This window comes from Phymastichus coffea, unplaced genomic scaffold (assembly GCF_024137745.1).
Source record: "Phymastichus coffea isolate CEN01 unplaced genomic scaffold, Cenicafe_Pcof_1.1 PCOF00072, whole genome shotgun sequence".
Lineage (NCBI taxonomy): Eukaryota > Metazoa > Arthropoda > Insecta > Hymenoptera > Eulophidae > Phymastichus > Phymastichus coffea.
Genome location: NW_026706883.1, coordinates 1,202,296 through 1,216,371, shown reverse-complemented (window position 1 = coordinate 1,216,371; position 14,076 = coordinate 1,202,296). Strand labels below are relative to the sequence as shown.

General features: G+C 35.9%; 1 protein-coding gene across 1 annotated transcript; it reads left to right on the top strand.

The window, feature by feature from the left end:
• The first annotated feature begins 235 nt into the window (after positions 1 to 235).
• LOC131668010 (protein TRC8 homolog) lies at positions 236 to 7,619 on the top strand. The gene is made up of 6 exons (XM_058941818.1): positions 236 to 685; positions 922 to 1,343; positions 1,752 to 2,119; positions 2,498 to 3,357; positions 3,717 to 4,168; positions 4,477 to 7,619. Exons 2-6 carry the CDS (start codon positions 1,025 to 1,027, stop codon positions 4,617 to 4,619), a joined length of 2,142 nt encoding a protein of 713 aa, XP_058797801.1. The 5' UTR covers positions 236 to 685; positions 922 to 1,024; the 3' UTR covers positions 4,620 to 7,619.
• The last annotated feature ends 6,457 nt before the right edge of the window (positions 7,620 to 14,076 follow it).

Sequence of the window (14,076 nt, the reverse complement as noted above, 5' to 3'; positions counted from 1 at the left end):
GCACTGATGGAGCAGCCGACGCAATCAAATGTCACCAAATCTGGGAAACTATTATCTAGGGACCCAGCAGAGCAGCCTTCAACAAAAACGCTACTCTGCATAGTAGCATGTCACTGAAATAATTTTTGTCAGGGTCCCTAGAATTTATTGCATGATGTTAAATAAGATAATTTCTAGGGACCCTGAGAAACATTTTTCCAGTAACAACTGTGTAACTGCATTCGGTAGAGGACAATGTATACTGAACAGCTGTGTAGTACACACGTTCTTAGGACACCCGAAGCTTGTGCAATATACCAGAGATGATCTCTGATTATACACACATATATAGTTATGTACGCGAAGAGACAGTGACAGACTGACAGTACCTGTTTTCGCCATAGTTAATTCCCGGCGCCTCTATATACATCTTTAATAATCACTGACGTGTATTGTGCTCGCGACGCATCTGTATAGTGGTGGTGGTGCTCAACTGAAGTAACTCTCCTCGACGACGACGACGACATACACCCGCGTGAGAGAGAAGAAAAAGTAGTGTGATAATGCGTCGAACAAGCATGTAATAACGCGCCGCTGCGAATGTTCCTCTCCTTGGCGACCACCCGAAAAAGGGAGCGTAGCCTAGTCGTTGTCGTTTGTTTCCTTGCTGCTGCTGCTGCTGCTGCTGCGGCGACATTCGTTCAGGGTATGTATACATGTATATTTTTAGAGTATTTATTGTTTTTATTAAATTATTTAACTTTCGTCTTGGCTCATGGTTTTTGTCTCATGTTTTTATTTGGGACCCAAATTGACTCGTAATAAAAAATGGATTCGCTTTTTTCCTGAAAGTCATGCGAGAAAGAGAGAAATGCTAGACATTGTATGCACTTTTAATTTTCACCTTTGTTATTTATTAACAAGTTGCATTGAAATTTGTAGAGCCTACCCATAACAATTCCAATCACAGGAATAAAGTCAGTTGATCCTGGCTTCTAAGTGCTTGCAAAATATCAGTTGACATTTCAAGAAATCAGTTGTCAACATGGAGCTGGACATAAAAACGGTACTGCTGAATTTTGCCATAATTATTATGAGGGTACCACCTCTGTTTGTTATCGATGAACTACTGAGGACTAATATGGGAGTGCCCGAAGATCCAATAGTGCTGGAGAATACCGAGAATAATTACAGAATGGCAGAGATGCAAGATAGTGTTGTTGAATCACTTGTTAACGCTGCTGCAAATCTTGCGTTTAGTTCATCCAATTGTTCAGAGGGAGATGGTTTGCATTTCACTGGTATCGTTTATTCTTACCGAATGCCTTTTTTGGCATTATTGAGGATTCTAGCCAGTTGCATAGGTAAGTTCTGTATTCTCGAATGTCATCTACACTTCTAACATTGTAACAATAATACAAATCATTCGATATAGACACAATTTTCAACTGCAACTATATATATTGAGCTGTATAAGCTTTCTTTTCAAAACACTAATCTGTTTTTCAACTAATTACAGACTTAGGTTACATTTCACTTAGTCTCACATTAAAATAGTTTTGATATCAAAGTTAAAAGCAGTTAGATTTTTTATTGGTATTTTTTTCTTTTTCATTACTAATACATTTGTACAATTTGGCAATAAATAGATAAGACTGAGAAGGAAAATAGTTTAAACAATAAACACATAATGCAAGTAGAATTAGCAAGTTTAAAAATAAATGAATAATAAATATACTACATTATAAAGTTATTAAATATCTTTTCTACAGGTTGCTTGGCTGCCCTTTATGTTTTCATGCTGCGAAGAAAAAATCTTTTAATTGTCTACCTTTACTTGGCATCAATCGGCATGGTTTTTCTTTCCTATTGGTCCAATGTTACAACCATCAATACAATTATTGAATACCTTAATATTAAAGGAGATGGAAGTAGTGTTCTGGCTGAAGTTCTTAGTTTGCAATTTTCAAATCTAATATATAATGGTCCTGGTCTCATGATTGTTCAAAACTATATTTTGCAAACCATACTTGCATATTTATTCTGTCACATTCATCTTGCTCCAAAACATCATTTTATCCAAAGAATATTGACTATCAGCTTTTTATTACCATCGCATGCTGGAGTCTATCCTTTTAGTGTAAGTATCCTTTTATGCTATCACATAAATAATTATTCTTAGGATACTGATATTAATAATGTTTAATTTGAAAAACAATTTTATGCTTAAAATTGTTTTGAATATGATATACTTCAAAAAATTTTGAATGTTTTGATAAGATAACTATTAACTTATTATGTTTAACATAGAATTTTTCATATTGGAAATGAAATATGAAAATGAGTCATCTGCAATTCATTAGCTTTTATTTAATGTTCATTACTTGATTTTAACGCATTTTTGAGAGCTCAAATATTAAGTGAAATTTGAAAAGCTGTCGAAAAACTTCAGCATTAAACAGCAACGTTATATAAAGTAAAAATATAATTTGACAGTAAAAAACTATATCATTTTCAGGTAAGTTTAATGACTCGATCACCGACAATAGCGGCATTCGTGCCGCTGTTTGTTTGCAAGTATGTGATCTGGGCAAACCTTAGTGCAATAAAACAAACGCTGTATCAGGGATATGCGCAAGGTCGCACCTTTATAACAAACTACGGTCTAACAGCTTTGGCAGAAACACAATGGACGCGTCTTCATGTGCCATCGGTGTTACGAGTCTTCTGGATAATTCGAGTGACGGAGCAGCTGTTGCAGATATTGAGTAGCGAGGATTGGTCTAGCAAAGATTTCAGTTATGTGGAGTTGGGCAAAACATTGATGGTCAACGGTTGCGAGACTTTACCTGCAGTGCTGGGGATGACAAGCATCGTCTCGGTCATCTGCCACTACATCGGTACTTTCTTTTATTGGGTGTTGTTGATCGACGACGAGGATGAAAAAAGTATCGGCGCGGTATCCGCAATGCTGTTCTATATCCTGGCACTTCAGACCGGACTGACTACCTTGGACAAGGAGAAAAGATTATTGAGACTCTGCAGAAATCTATGTCTTCTATTCACGGCAATTCTGCTGTTCGTGCATAATACGGTGAATCCGTTGCTGATGTCATTGAGTGCTTCGCACAATCCAGCCTTGCACAGGCATCTACGCGCGCTCGGAGTGTGCCTCTTTCTCATAGTCTTCCCCACGTGGTTACTCACTTACCTCTGGTCACATTATACTTTAAGCACTTGGCTATTGGCTGTGAGCGTTTTCAGTGTCGAAGTCATTGTCAAGGTCTTTGTGTCGCTTGCCATCTACTCGCTCTTCCTATACGATGCCTATCGCAAGACTTTCTGGGACGAACTTGATGACTGGGTCTATATTATTCGGTAAGCTTTTGTACAAATACTTTTCAAATGACAAACATTTTCAGTTCTATAAAGGGAAATTGAATTTCAAAAAATCTCATTTTAAATGAAATGTCACTAGAAAAGTTGTCTTTAGATAGCATGATTTAATCAATTTTTTAGTTCTATAAAATATTGCACGTTTAATTAAATTTGGAAGATTACTGAGAATTAGGTTGTTTTTTTTCATTAAATATGCTGACAATGGGCATTTAGAGAATTGAAACAGATATCGTTCGATAGTGATTTTGAAATTAAAAAATGTCAAATTTAAAGTTGACAAACTTAATGTTAGAAATTTAACAGGTAAATGCATGTAAAGCTATAAAATTACATTTCAGATCCTTCGGCAATACAGTGGAGTTCATGTTCGGCATCGTACTTTTCTTCAATGGCGTGTACATTCTATTCTTCGAGGCAGGTGGTTTTGTGAGGGCAATTCTTATGTGTGTACACGCTTATTTCAACCTCTATTGCGAAGCGCGAGCGGGTTGGAGTGCATTTATGAAGCGACGACAGGCAGTTGACAAGATCAACTCGTTGCCCGAGGCGAGCGAAAAGCAGATTCAAGAATTGGCCGACGTCTGTGCTATCTGCTATCAGGAGATGGAAAGCGCACGTATAACCAGGTGCAACCATTATTTCCACGGCATTTGCCTGCGCAAATGGCTTTACGTGCAGGACAAGTGTCCTATCTGCCATGAGATCATGTACAAGAAAAGTACACCTGTCGAGGCAGAAGCGAGCGATGAGGCGCAGATAGATGCACAGGCCAACAGGCTCAATGTTCAAGGTTGGTTTGGTTGATCACGTGCAACTGTAAAAATTAGCTTGAACTTGCAACAAGAGAACGAGTTTATTGAATTCGATGATATATTAAGTCATTTTATGCAGACTAGCTCGGCGACAGTTAGAGCGAGACAATTTTCTTTTATTTTGACGTGATTCTTACTAAACAACATCAGCATTGACAAGTTAATTTTTGTTTCTATAATCATATCAACCGATCGACCTTATTTGACATCGTCGTTCAAGTTGTTACGAAAGCTGATGGGATGGTATTGATTAAACAGTATTGTAATGTTGTTATTGATTATTCAGGTAACAATCTAGCAGAGGCTGACAATCAAGTTAACAACAATACCCCACACTCGACTTTGAGGAATCATTTAGCAAGAGCTTATTTGCCGCAAGATCAAGCAGTCGGGGGAATCGAAGAGTCGGTCGACTATGTAATGTTATGATAAATGGCAGAGTTGAACTAAAACATTTGAGAAACAAAAAAGAAATAATTACAATTCTTTAAAACTTAGAGTTTTTTCATAAGTTATAAGGTTTTATCAGAACGAAAAAGACAAGAAATCAGGAATGGTCATGTACGTTACCGGTGTGAATTGTCGGAGTAAATTTTTAATATTTCCATTTTTTTGACGTCGTACGTTGTTATTATAAATTTAAATAAGATTTTCACTTATTTTCAAGAGGTTTTTCAGCATTTAATTTGTATGTACTTACCAGCAACTTAAAATATTTTCAAGATCATTCTATTTGAGACTCATTTTTAAATAATGTAACTTGTTAAACATTTTCATACAGCATATTTTTGAAGCTAAAACCAATTTTTGATAAATCAATTACACGTCAGTTTTGCTGATGCATATAGCAACAATAGCAGTTTGAGGTGACAAATAAAACGTTCAGTGATATTGTTTCATAATATAATTTTTATTGAATATAATAATATAATTTATCGCGTTATTTTAGTCAATAGATAGCTTATTTTCATCATATTGTATTTATTAATTCATCCAAAATTGATAAGATACGTAATAAGACTTTACGATAAATAAATATGTATCTATTGTTCATAATTATAATAAGTAAAGTTTACTCAAGTAGGAACACTAAAAATGAACTTGTTCGAACTGTAGTTTTTATTACAGGACTTTGAAGATTTGCTGATAAATGTTGATGTCCTAAAATAGTTTTCAAAAATTTGTATCATATAAAAAGTTATAAACCAATGTTGTTTTACGTATCTTTATTTTTAGATTGTAAATTCTTAATAAATATTGAGTGAAAGGTTATGAATATCTCTTAATAAGACTAAAAATAGGACAAAATTCAAGTAAAATAATTTTTTTATAAAAAATTACTTATAAATAATACATTTATTAATAAATAAGTGAAAATTTAACTAAGTTCTCCTATAGGTAGGAAGAAATTTTTTTCATAATATTATTCTTAAAATATAAATAACGTTTTTTTCGAAAACCAAATTTAATATATTTTATAAACAAAAAAGTTACGAATGTTGACGTTTGGCTAGATAGACGTGAGGCCCATTGCCGCTCGACGCGTACGAACGCGTTTCTGCGTGCGCGTGAAGTGTGCCTTTTTCAATTGTTTAAAAGTAATTTTTTTATATGCAACGTCTTACATTAATAGCAAAAGTGTGAGTAGCGAGTTAGACACTTCAGTAGAAGGTTGTCAGATTGTCGTCGCTTGTATCATGATACCACCATCTGAATGCTACAATTCTTTTGAGAGAAAAGGACATAATAGTTATAAAAAAAAATTTTAACGTTTATGTCGAAAAAAAATTAACGGGAATTTCACTGGTTTTTTTTTTAGTTATAAATTTAGTACAAAAATGTATTAGTCTGTTTGTGATTAATGTAAAAAATATAACAATAGTTACATGTCAGTATTATTTAACTATTTTCCTACAAAATTTATATGTTAACTTAAACTACTTTTCTGTGAATAATTAAACGTGTAGCTCGGGGTAGTCAAGCGAGTCGTGCGGCAATATGTCTTGTGCCTATTAGACCGCACACAAATATTCGTAACTGTTTTGTTTATGAAATGTACTAAAATTTTTTTTCGAGAAAATATTTTGTACACTTTAGAGAATAATGTAGCGAAAACATTTTATTCCTACTAATAGAAGTAATTGATTCAATTTTCATTTCTTTATTAAAAAATGTATTATTTATAAAAAATTATTTTTATTTTTATGAACATTTTATTTCATTCAAATTTTGAGCTATATTTAGTCCTAAATTATAAGGAATTCATAAACTTTCACTCAATATTCATTAAAAATGCACAATTTGAATATAAAGGGATATAACACTTTTATTTATTTGTTTAAAGCTTTTTAAATAATAGAATGTTCTTAAAAACATTTTTAAACATCAATGTTGATCAATAAATCTTTAAATTCCTACAATAAATAGTTTGAATCAAATGAGTTCATTTTTAATGTCCGCAATTGCGAAAACTTTACTCAATACAATTATAGTTTTTGCTCAGAGTAGACTTGAGTTTATGGTCAATCTTGAGTGAACATCTAAATTAGGCAAAAAATAATTTTACTCAAGAATTCAGTACGTGAAAGAAATAGCCGAAGGCTGTTTTCAAGCTGAATTTTTCATCAAATTTTTCAAGAACTGAATATATTTCACAGTAATCATAAAAAAAATCATTTTGAAAGTTTTTGTTTGTCAAATGTCTAATAAAACAATAAAAATAACGAATAAACCAATTCGCATAAAAAACAAATTTAAACACAAAAATGAAATTACGTACTATTGGCAACATTTTTTTGCAGTCGAAATATATGTATATATAATAATAAATTTATAATTCTTTAAAAGTTATCTAGCACGTTTGTAAATAATTATATTCCACGTTTAAATCAACTTAACGCTGATTTATCTCAATAATCTATTTTAATAGTAATTATAATATTTTGACTCGGGTTTTCTGTGCTATATATTTTTGGCGGCATAACATTTCTCTGATTGAACTATTTAAGCACAATCTGTTTTTCAATTATATATATTTAACAAATGAAATATTTCCATGTAATTCCAGTGTGTGGGATTATTTTTCTACAATCAAGAGCATTATGTCTAGCATTATGCTGAGAGCTTGCCAAGTATACATTAAGATATAATTTTTCTATAAAATCGCTAAAAAATAAACAAGTAATGGCGTTTTGTGATGGTGATAGAGAAGATAGATCGGCAAAATTATACGATTAATTCTTATTGATCAAGTACCATATATTGTAGGCGTAGTCGATATTTTTAATGAATATCTTGGAAAAAAATCATTTACGATTTTTATTATATTGTTAACTCCTTGGGTTATAAAACACCTTTTATGTTTCTCACAAATACCCGTTAATGCATATATCATGTACAATAAAAAGTTTGTTTATAATCAATAAAGGCTCGTTTATGTATCTACTGGCTGTTGAATCCTTAATCATGTTCAATCGTTGATTTGATGTAACAAATAAAAAAAGGAATATTAGGATAGCTTATTTTATAATGAAATGTGATTACTCTATTGATTTGGCTTTAAAAATATTTTAGAAATTAGTATGATAAAGGAAGCAAATTTATATCTAAAAATTTTTAATATTGAATTCACTTTTTTAACACTAACATGGCCAATGGTATTCAAATATTTATCTTTCGAATGTAATGAACTATTGCAGTTACACTTGAGCCGATGTCGAAATTCACGAAAATGATTCAAGTTGACCTAAATTTAGTAAATTACATAGATTTTAGTCATATTTTAAGATAGTTTTTTTCCAAAGAATGAAAAGTCAGTTGTAAGCTCTAAGAATAAAAGAACAATGCAGCAGCCATGGAAGTGAAGTTATAACTCGTGCTACTCCTGAGTGAAAAAGCATCGAACAATGCAAGTCAGCTGCAAGCAGCCTGCACTAAGTCTTCTCTAGACTCTCTTTCTCTCGGCGTCTGTAGTATCGAGAGGTCGCGAGAGCGCGGTCGCGCGAGAAAAAGAGAAGAAAAAAGAGGGAGAGAGAGAGAGAGAGTCGAGGCACAGCGCAGCTTTGCGGAGAGAAAGAGCGTGTATTGCAGTTCAGTCGCGCGCTCGCTGTCAGTTCGCTCGCACATATATACTGACTGGACAGCATTGGCCGTACGAAAGTGAGAGAGAAGAGGCTTTTAAAGGTGAGTGTATTGCCTCATCTTTGTTTAGATGCGCGCAACGGAGGCCGCCGCTCTTCTTTGTTATATTGCCCGATCGTTATTCTTTGGATTATTGCGTTATTTCATTTGGGGCCTTCTCGACGTTGCCAGATGATTTTGCATTTTGCATGTGTTTGGTTTTTATCTTGCATTGTAGGTCTTCATTCTTTAGGATACTGTTGTGTTTTCGTGAAAGTGCGGCGACTTCTTTCTTCGTTCGTTTTCGTTTGATGCGCGCTCGTGTGAAATTGCGAAAATGTGCGTTGTCGACCGAATACCGACACTACTACAATAATTATGCCAATTATACTGCCTTTAATTTTTCCAAGCAAGGATAATACTTGAAGCAACTGTATGAGCTATTACGATCTTAACAAGACTTGTTTTGTCGTGACAGTTTTTTAAAAAAGCTTCGTATTTGCACAAAGTGAACTTTGCAAACGTCTCACTGAAAAATATACAACGTTAGTCGATACATCTTATCTCATTTTATATAATGTTTACTTGGCAATGTTTCCAATAAAATTTATCTTTTGAAAGATCTTTCACAAGAAACCTATGAGAAGGGTACGCATTACTTATCGAATCGTAAACTATACTGAAAGCAAATAAATCTGTCAAGCCTATAATCAACACTCTACCTCCATGAAAAACAAAGTAAAAAGAATTGCAGTTATCGCGCTTACCGATCTTTATGGAAAATTTAATGCCCTTTTAGTGGTAGCGATTTGCGACGGTAGTACAAAAGAAATTAGTTCTTCCGGTGTTGAACAACACGATAATTCGCGATAAATACAGCCATTAGATAAAAGATATACCCGTACGTCAATATCCATCTAGAATGTACGTAGCCGCGTTCGCGTGCCGGGGCGAAAAAACGCGAGTTCAAATGCGCAATGACGCCGCGGAGACGATGAAAGTGTTAATAGGAATTCTTATAAACGACTATGACTTGTTATTGCGCATCTGTTCTCACATCTTTTCAAGAAAGTGAAAATCTCTCGATGAGCGCTAAGTGCAGCAAATAAAGCAGACACGCGTGTCGTCGCGCCTTTGAAAATCGCTGGATGCTTTTTACGGGGATGCTTCATTTTATAGTGGCGCTTGGCACATTATTCTTGGGAAAGCTCTTGAGTAATTTTATATTTTTTCTTTCGTGCAAGCATCAAATTTACGATTTTAAAAGCATTCCTTACAAACGTTTCAGCGCATTAACAAAATAATGAAAAAAAAAAAATAAATAAATAACTTTAACCCATTATTCAATAAAACAAGAAAAAGATAAGATTGCAACGAATATACACCTCCCACGCGCGCGCGCGCATGTCTCAAATTGTTATCGCAAAGAAATTTTTTTCATTCCGCAGAGACACGATAAGAGTGACGCAGTCGCGCGTCCGACCGTGTGTACAAAACAAAGTAGTCTAGTAGCCAAGGGGGATTTCGTGGCCAATGAATCAAAGCGCACTTGTAGCTGCTCTCTGAACACATTTTTCGATAATGGCTCATTCAACATTCAACAAACAATCAGTTATTAGACTTTAATTATTCAAATGGTTATAATTAGTTGATTGAATATGTCTATACATTCTTCATTTTACAACGTATCCTTGGACTTTTTCAGAGATCGAAAGTGTTAAATAAAACTTGAAATATTGCAATTTGAGTTCAACGGCTCCGTCGACCGTCTGCCTTGCTCATTTGCTCCATCGCGCTCGCGCTGCTTATGCCGTGTTATTGTTTGAATCTCAATATTTCAATTTATATCCAACAATTTTTAATTCTGATAGAACCAGTTTGTTCCTGGATATTTTTTCGAATTTCGCTTGGGTGATTTATAAATTTTCGTATAATTATTTAAACATCGAGTCTTGTTTATAACTAATCAGCCGTGTATTTCTTAATAAGCCAGCGTTGACATTCGTATTCAGAGCACGTCAAAATACGTAAAGAGTGCACCTAGAGTGGAGCACGTAAGCCACATCGGCCGCAAAAGCCCCCAATGGCTCCCGTGGAACGAAGCTGATTTCAATTGAGAGCCAAGTGGCTGGCGACGAGGCTGAAGAACCGCGCGCGGCGCGCGCACTTGCCACGAGGCAGAGACAATACTTCGAGTCACGCGCTCCCGCATCAAAACAAGCTTCGTAAAAGCATCTGTTAACCACATCCGTTGACCAACAGCGATTTCTCACGAGGGTTTATCGATTTGCCGATCACGTCGACTGGTTGCGCAATTATAAGATTTCTGCGTATCGCAATTCGCTTCTCTTGCCAACGATCATAAACTTGACATATCACCGTGCAAAGTTCATTGTTTCTCAAACCTTCGATCATTGCCGGACATCTTTTTTTCTCAACAAATATGCATTATTTATTGACTTTATCGTGTCATCTTGCGCGAAATAAAAGTACTTTAACTCCAATATCGGGAAACCTTAGAAAATCAAGTTTCCGAGTCGTTTGATCTCGCGCTGTTTACTTGGCAGTCGATCAAAAATGCCGTTATATAAGCCAACTCAAACGCCACGAGAAAATCATAGTTCTAAAAATGCAGCAGGCTATTCTCGCGGCTGCCCTCTAAATGCTTTTCCGAGTTCTTTGGAAAAAATCTCCCATTAGAGTTTTTATGTATGCAAAAAGATATTTCATTTGTTTTTCGCTACGGCGTCACTATTTTCGGCGTTGCAATATCAACTTAGCATTGTCTATATAGTTCGATGCTCAAGATGTACAATGAGTTACTTTCAATGCTACGCGATAGTTTGATCATTGAACTATTTTAATCTGTACTTTACAGAACAACCTATCAGACAATTTTATCGAGAAGAATTAAACTTAATTATATTTAATTACAGCTTAATTAGATTACTTGACGATATATGCCGCAGATATAAAGCCCGGATAAGATTGTAAACATCTAAGAAACGAGCATCGGCCAAGTTTTGCCCTATTTTAATTGTTCAGACGTCGCGGCAAACAATTCAGCGCAATCTGAGATATTAGTTGAGCTCGGGACGCCGTTGTAGCGGAAAAAGCGGGTCGCCGGCGTGTGCCCCGCGAGAACAACGATTTTATTCGTCATAATAGAGCGCTCGCTTGGCAATTGGAAATACGTCAAACGCTGACAATGATGGACTGCTGGTAACAAAACGGAGAATCCGACGAAGCCACAAACTCGCGCGAGCGCGACCTTCGCGTGGCCTCGCCCGCCCGCAATAACTACTTTTCCTTGCGTGTGCGCGCTCTTTTTCTCTCTTCATTCTTCCAGTCTTTTCTTATGGACGTGTCTTTGATGTATCGCTCGTAATGTACTTTCTTTGTCCGCTGATAATGAGAACGTCTCGCTGGGCGAATGACGCGCTTCGCGTTCATTTTTTCGTCAATGCGACAATTCAAGTGTACTGACGAAATTTTCCGGTTTACATTCAAATTCATGAATTCTTCGTTGAATAGATATAGTAGAACGAGTGGATTATCAATAACAAATTGGTTCTTAAGAATCAGACTTTACAGTTTTGTAATATCCTTTGAATGAGTCACGCTTTGATTCATCAATAGCTTGCACATTGGCACGCTTATGTTTGCTCATAATTAGTCACAACACTGCGTGAGAAAATGACAAGCTAGAAAAACAATGAAGCTCGACGAAAATAAACTCGCGGGTTACATAGATCTTGAAGGTAGAAAGTTAATGTGGGCCTGCTGCGAATTAAACAGAGTGCGAAAGATGTAAGCGTCGTCGCTTTTGGCATCGCGTCAGGAATTAGTAATCGAGATTCGCGTCAACATTGCACAGTAATATAAGTCATAACAAAATCCGAGTGGTCAAATTGAATTCAATTGAACGGTAGCGCGTAGTTCATCGCAAAATGACTCCATCAATTTAAATGTGAAAGCACATAAAATACCTCTATTTCGCGTCAAATCCATAGTACGTCTGCCTGCTTGAGATTCTGTTAAAACATCACGCCCTCTCTAACGGCGAATTTCAGTTTTGGCGAAGCGTCCCTTCCATCGCGATTAATCATAAATGTCGAGATCTCGCGCACGATGAGAAAACAAAATGAAGGCGCGTGAGTTAATTTTGAAACGGCTTTTCAGAATGATGGATTGCCAAGGTGACAAGTAGCTGGCAGTGCGACAATTAAGGAACCTTGCCAATTGCTCTGCTGTACGGCTCGATTGTTGTGGCGGTCGAAATCCCTTGTCCCTTTTCCTTTCGTGGAAGCGCGCACGCGATAATAGATCGGGCGAATTAAGCGCTCCGTTAATTGCAGCTGGGTCGATCGATCGTCACCTTGCACTTGAAACTCGGAGTATTCTTTTCATTATTGTGGATAATTGCACTAACACGTGCCGGCTGAAGGGAAATATATAAAAACGTTTTGATCGTTTTATCCAAAGTAAACCGCAATTATTTTCAACGCTCTGAGGCATTTATTCAATGTACAGATAACAATTTTGTAAGTGAAAATGCACTGCGTTTATTTAAGTTTGAAATGGCGATTTATTGAAATTACCATTAACTTGTTTATAAAATGGACAAAATGATAAATAAAAAATATGATCCATATGTGGGTCACGCCTTCCTCGATATCTTACTATTCAATTCTAATAGTACAACTATATGTTAATAGATTCCTTGAATTATGAAATTATGATTTAGCAACTACAATTAATTATTATTTAACGATTGTACATCATCTGCTCAAATTGGAAAAAACATGCAAATATTTCTACTTGATATATTTCAAACATTATAGAATATGAAAATTCAGATTTAAATTAATTGTTAAATGAACATTAAGAACATGTGAGATATAATTCATTCATGTGAAAAAATTCTAATTAAAAATTAAAATAACAGACGAACACTTACGTCGAGCTGTTGGTGTCAATTTTATGAATCTTTTCTATATTAATGCATTGTAAATCGTGAAATGTCGCAGGGAAATTGTGTAATATTCCACTTAAATTATACTATTTGGTCGTATGCCATGAACAAAATATCGAACGAGGATAATGTCTGGGAAAAATGAATTATATCTATGGTTTGAACAAATATATATCGCCACATATTTCAATACCTACGTAAAAGTTACGCTCGCGATTCCACTGAAATCTATTAAAAGAACTACTGATCGGGGGAGCCTATCACTTAGTTGCCCTCAAATTGTTAATAATATAGTATATTACGACACAAGTACGGGAAAGTAGATTCTTGTCGTGCGTGGCATGCGGGATAGACGCACTTTGCGCACGGAGCGTTGAAAAAACGTATATAATCGCTCCTCAAGATCGACCGACAGCACATTTTCCGCCCACTGTCTGCCGATATATCAAATGGAACGCGCGCACTTCCAATTGGGTCACCTTGAACCTGACCGTCGTCATCGATATCGGTTCCATCGATCGTTAAAAAGGAACGAGGAATCATAATGAGTTACGCAAGCGTGCGCCCGCGCCCGTGTATGTGGCGCAGGCGTGCAGAAGCGTACGAGTCCCCATCCGCATGCATTTAATCAGTCTAATTGGAAGCGGGCCATCGCGGAAGTTCGGTCGGGCGGCTCGCACGCGGCCTGCCAGAAAAGGCGCGCAACTTGTTTCGTATCCACCTCTCGCAGCCTCGCAGTAACGCGCCAACCGCGCGTCCTATCGATTCGTAATTCCCGATTGTCCCGAGCTG

Excerpts from the sequence above, each read along its gene's own strand:
- LOC131668010 (XM_058941818.1), top strand. The coding sequence starts at position 1,025 with ATGGAGCTGGACATAAAAACGGTACTGCTGAATTTTGCCATAATTATT. Across the intron at positions 3,358-3,716 it reads GACTGGGTCTATATTATTCG|ATCCTTCGGCAATACAGTGG; the intron begins GTAAGCTTTTGT and ends ATTACATTTCAG. Across the intron at positions 4,169-4,476 it reads CAACAGGCTCAATGTTCAAG|GTAACAATCTAGCAGAGGCT; the intron begins GTTGGTTTGGTT and ends TTGATTATTCAG.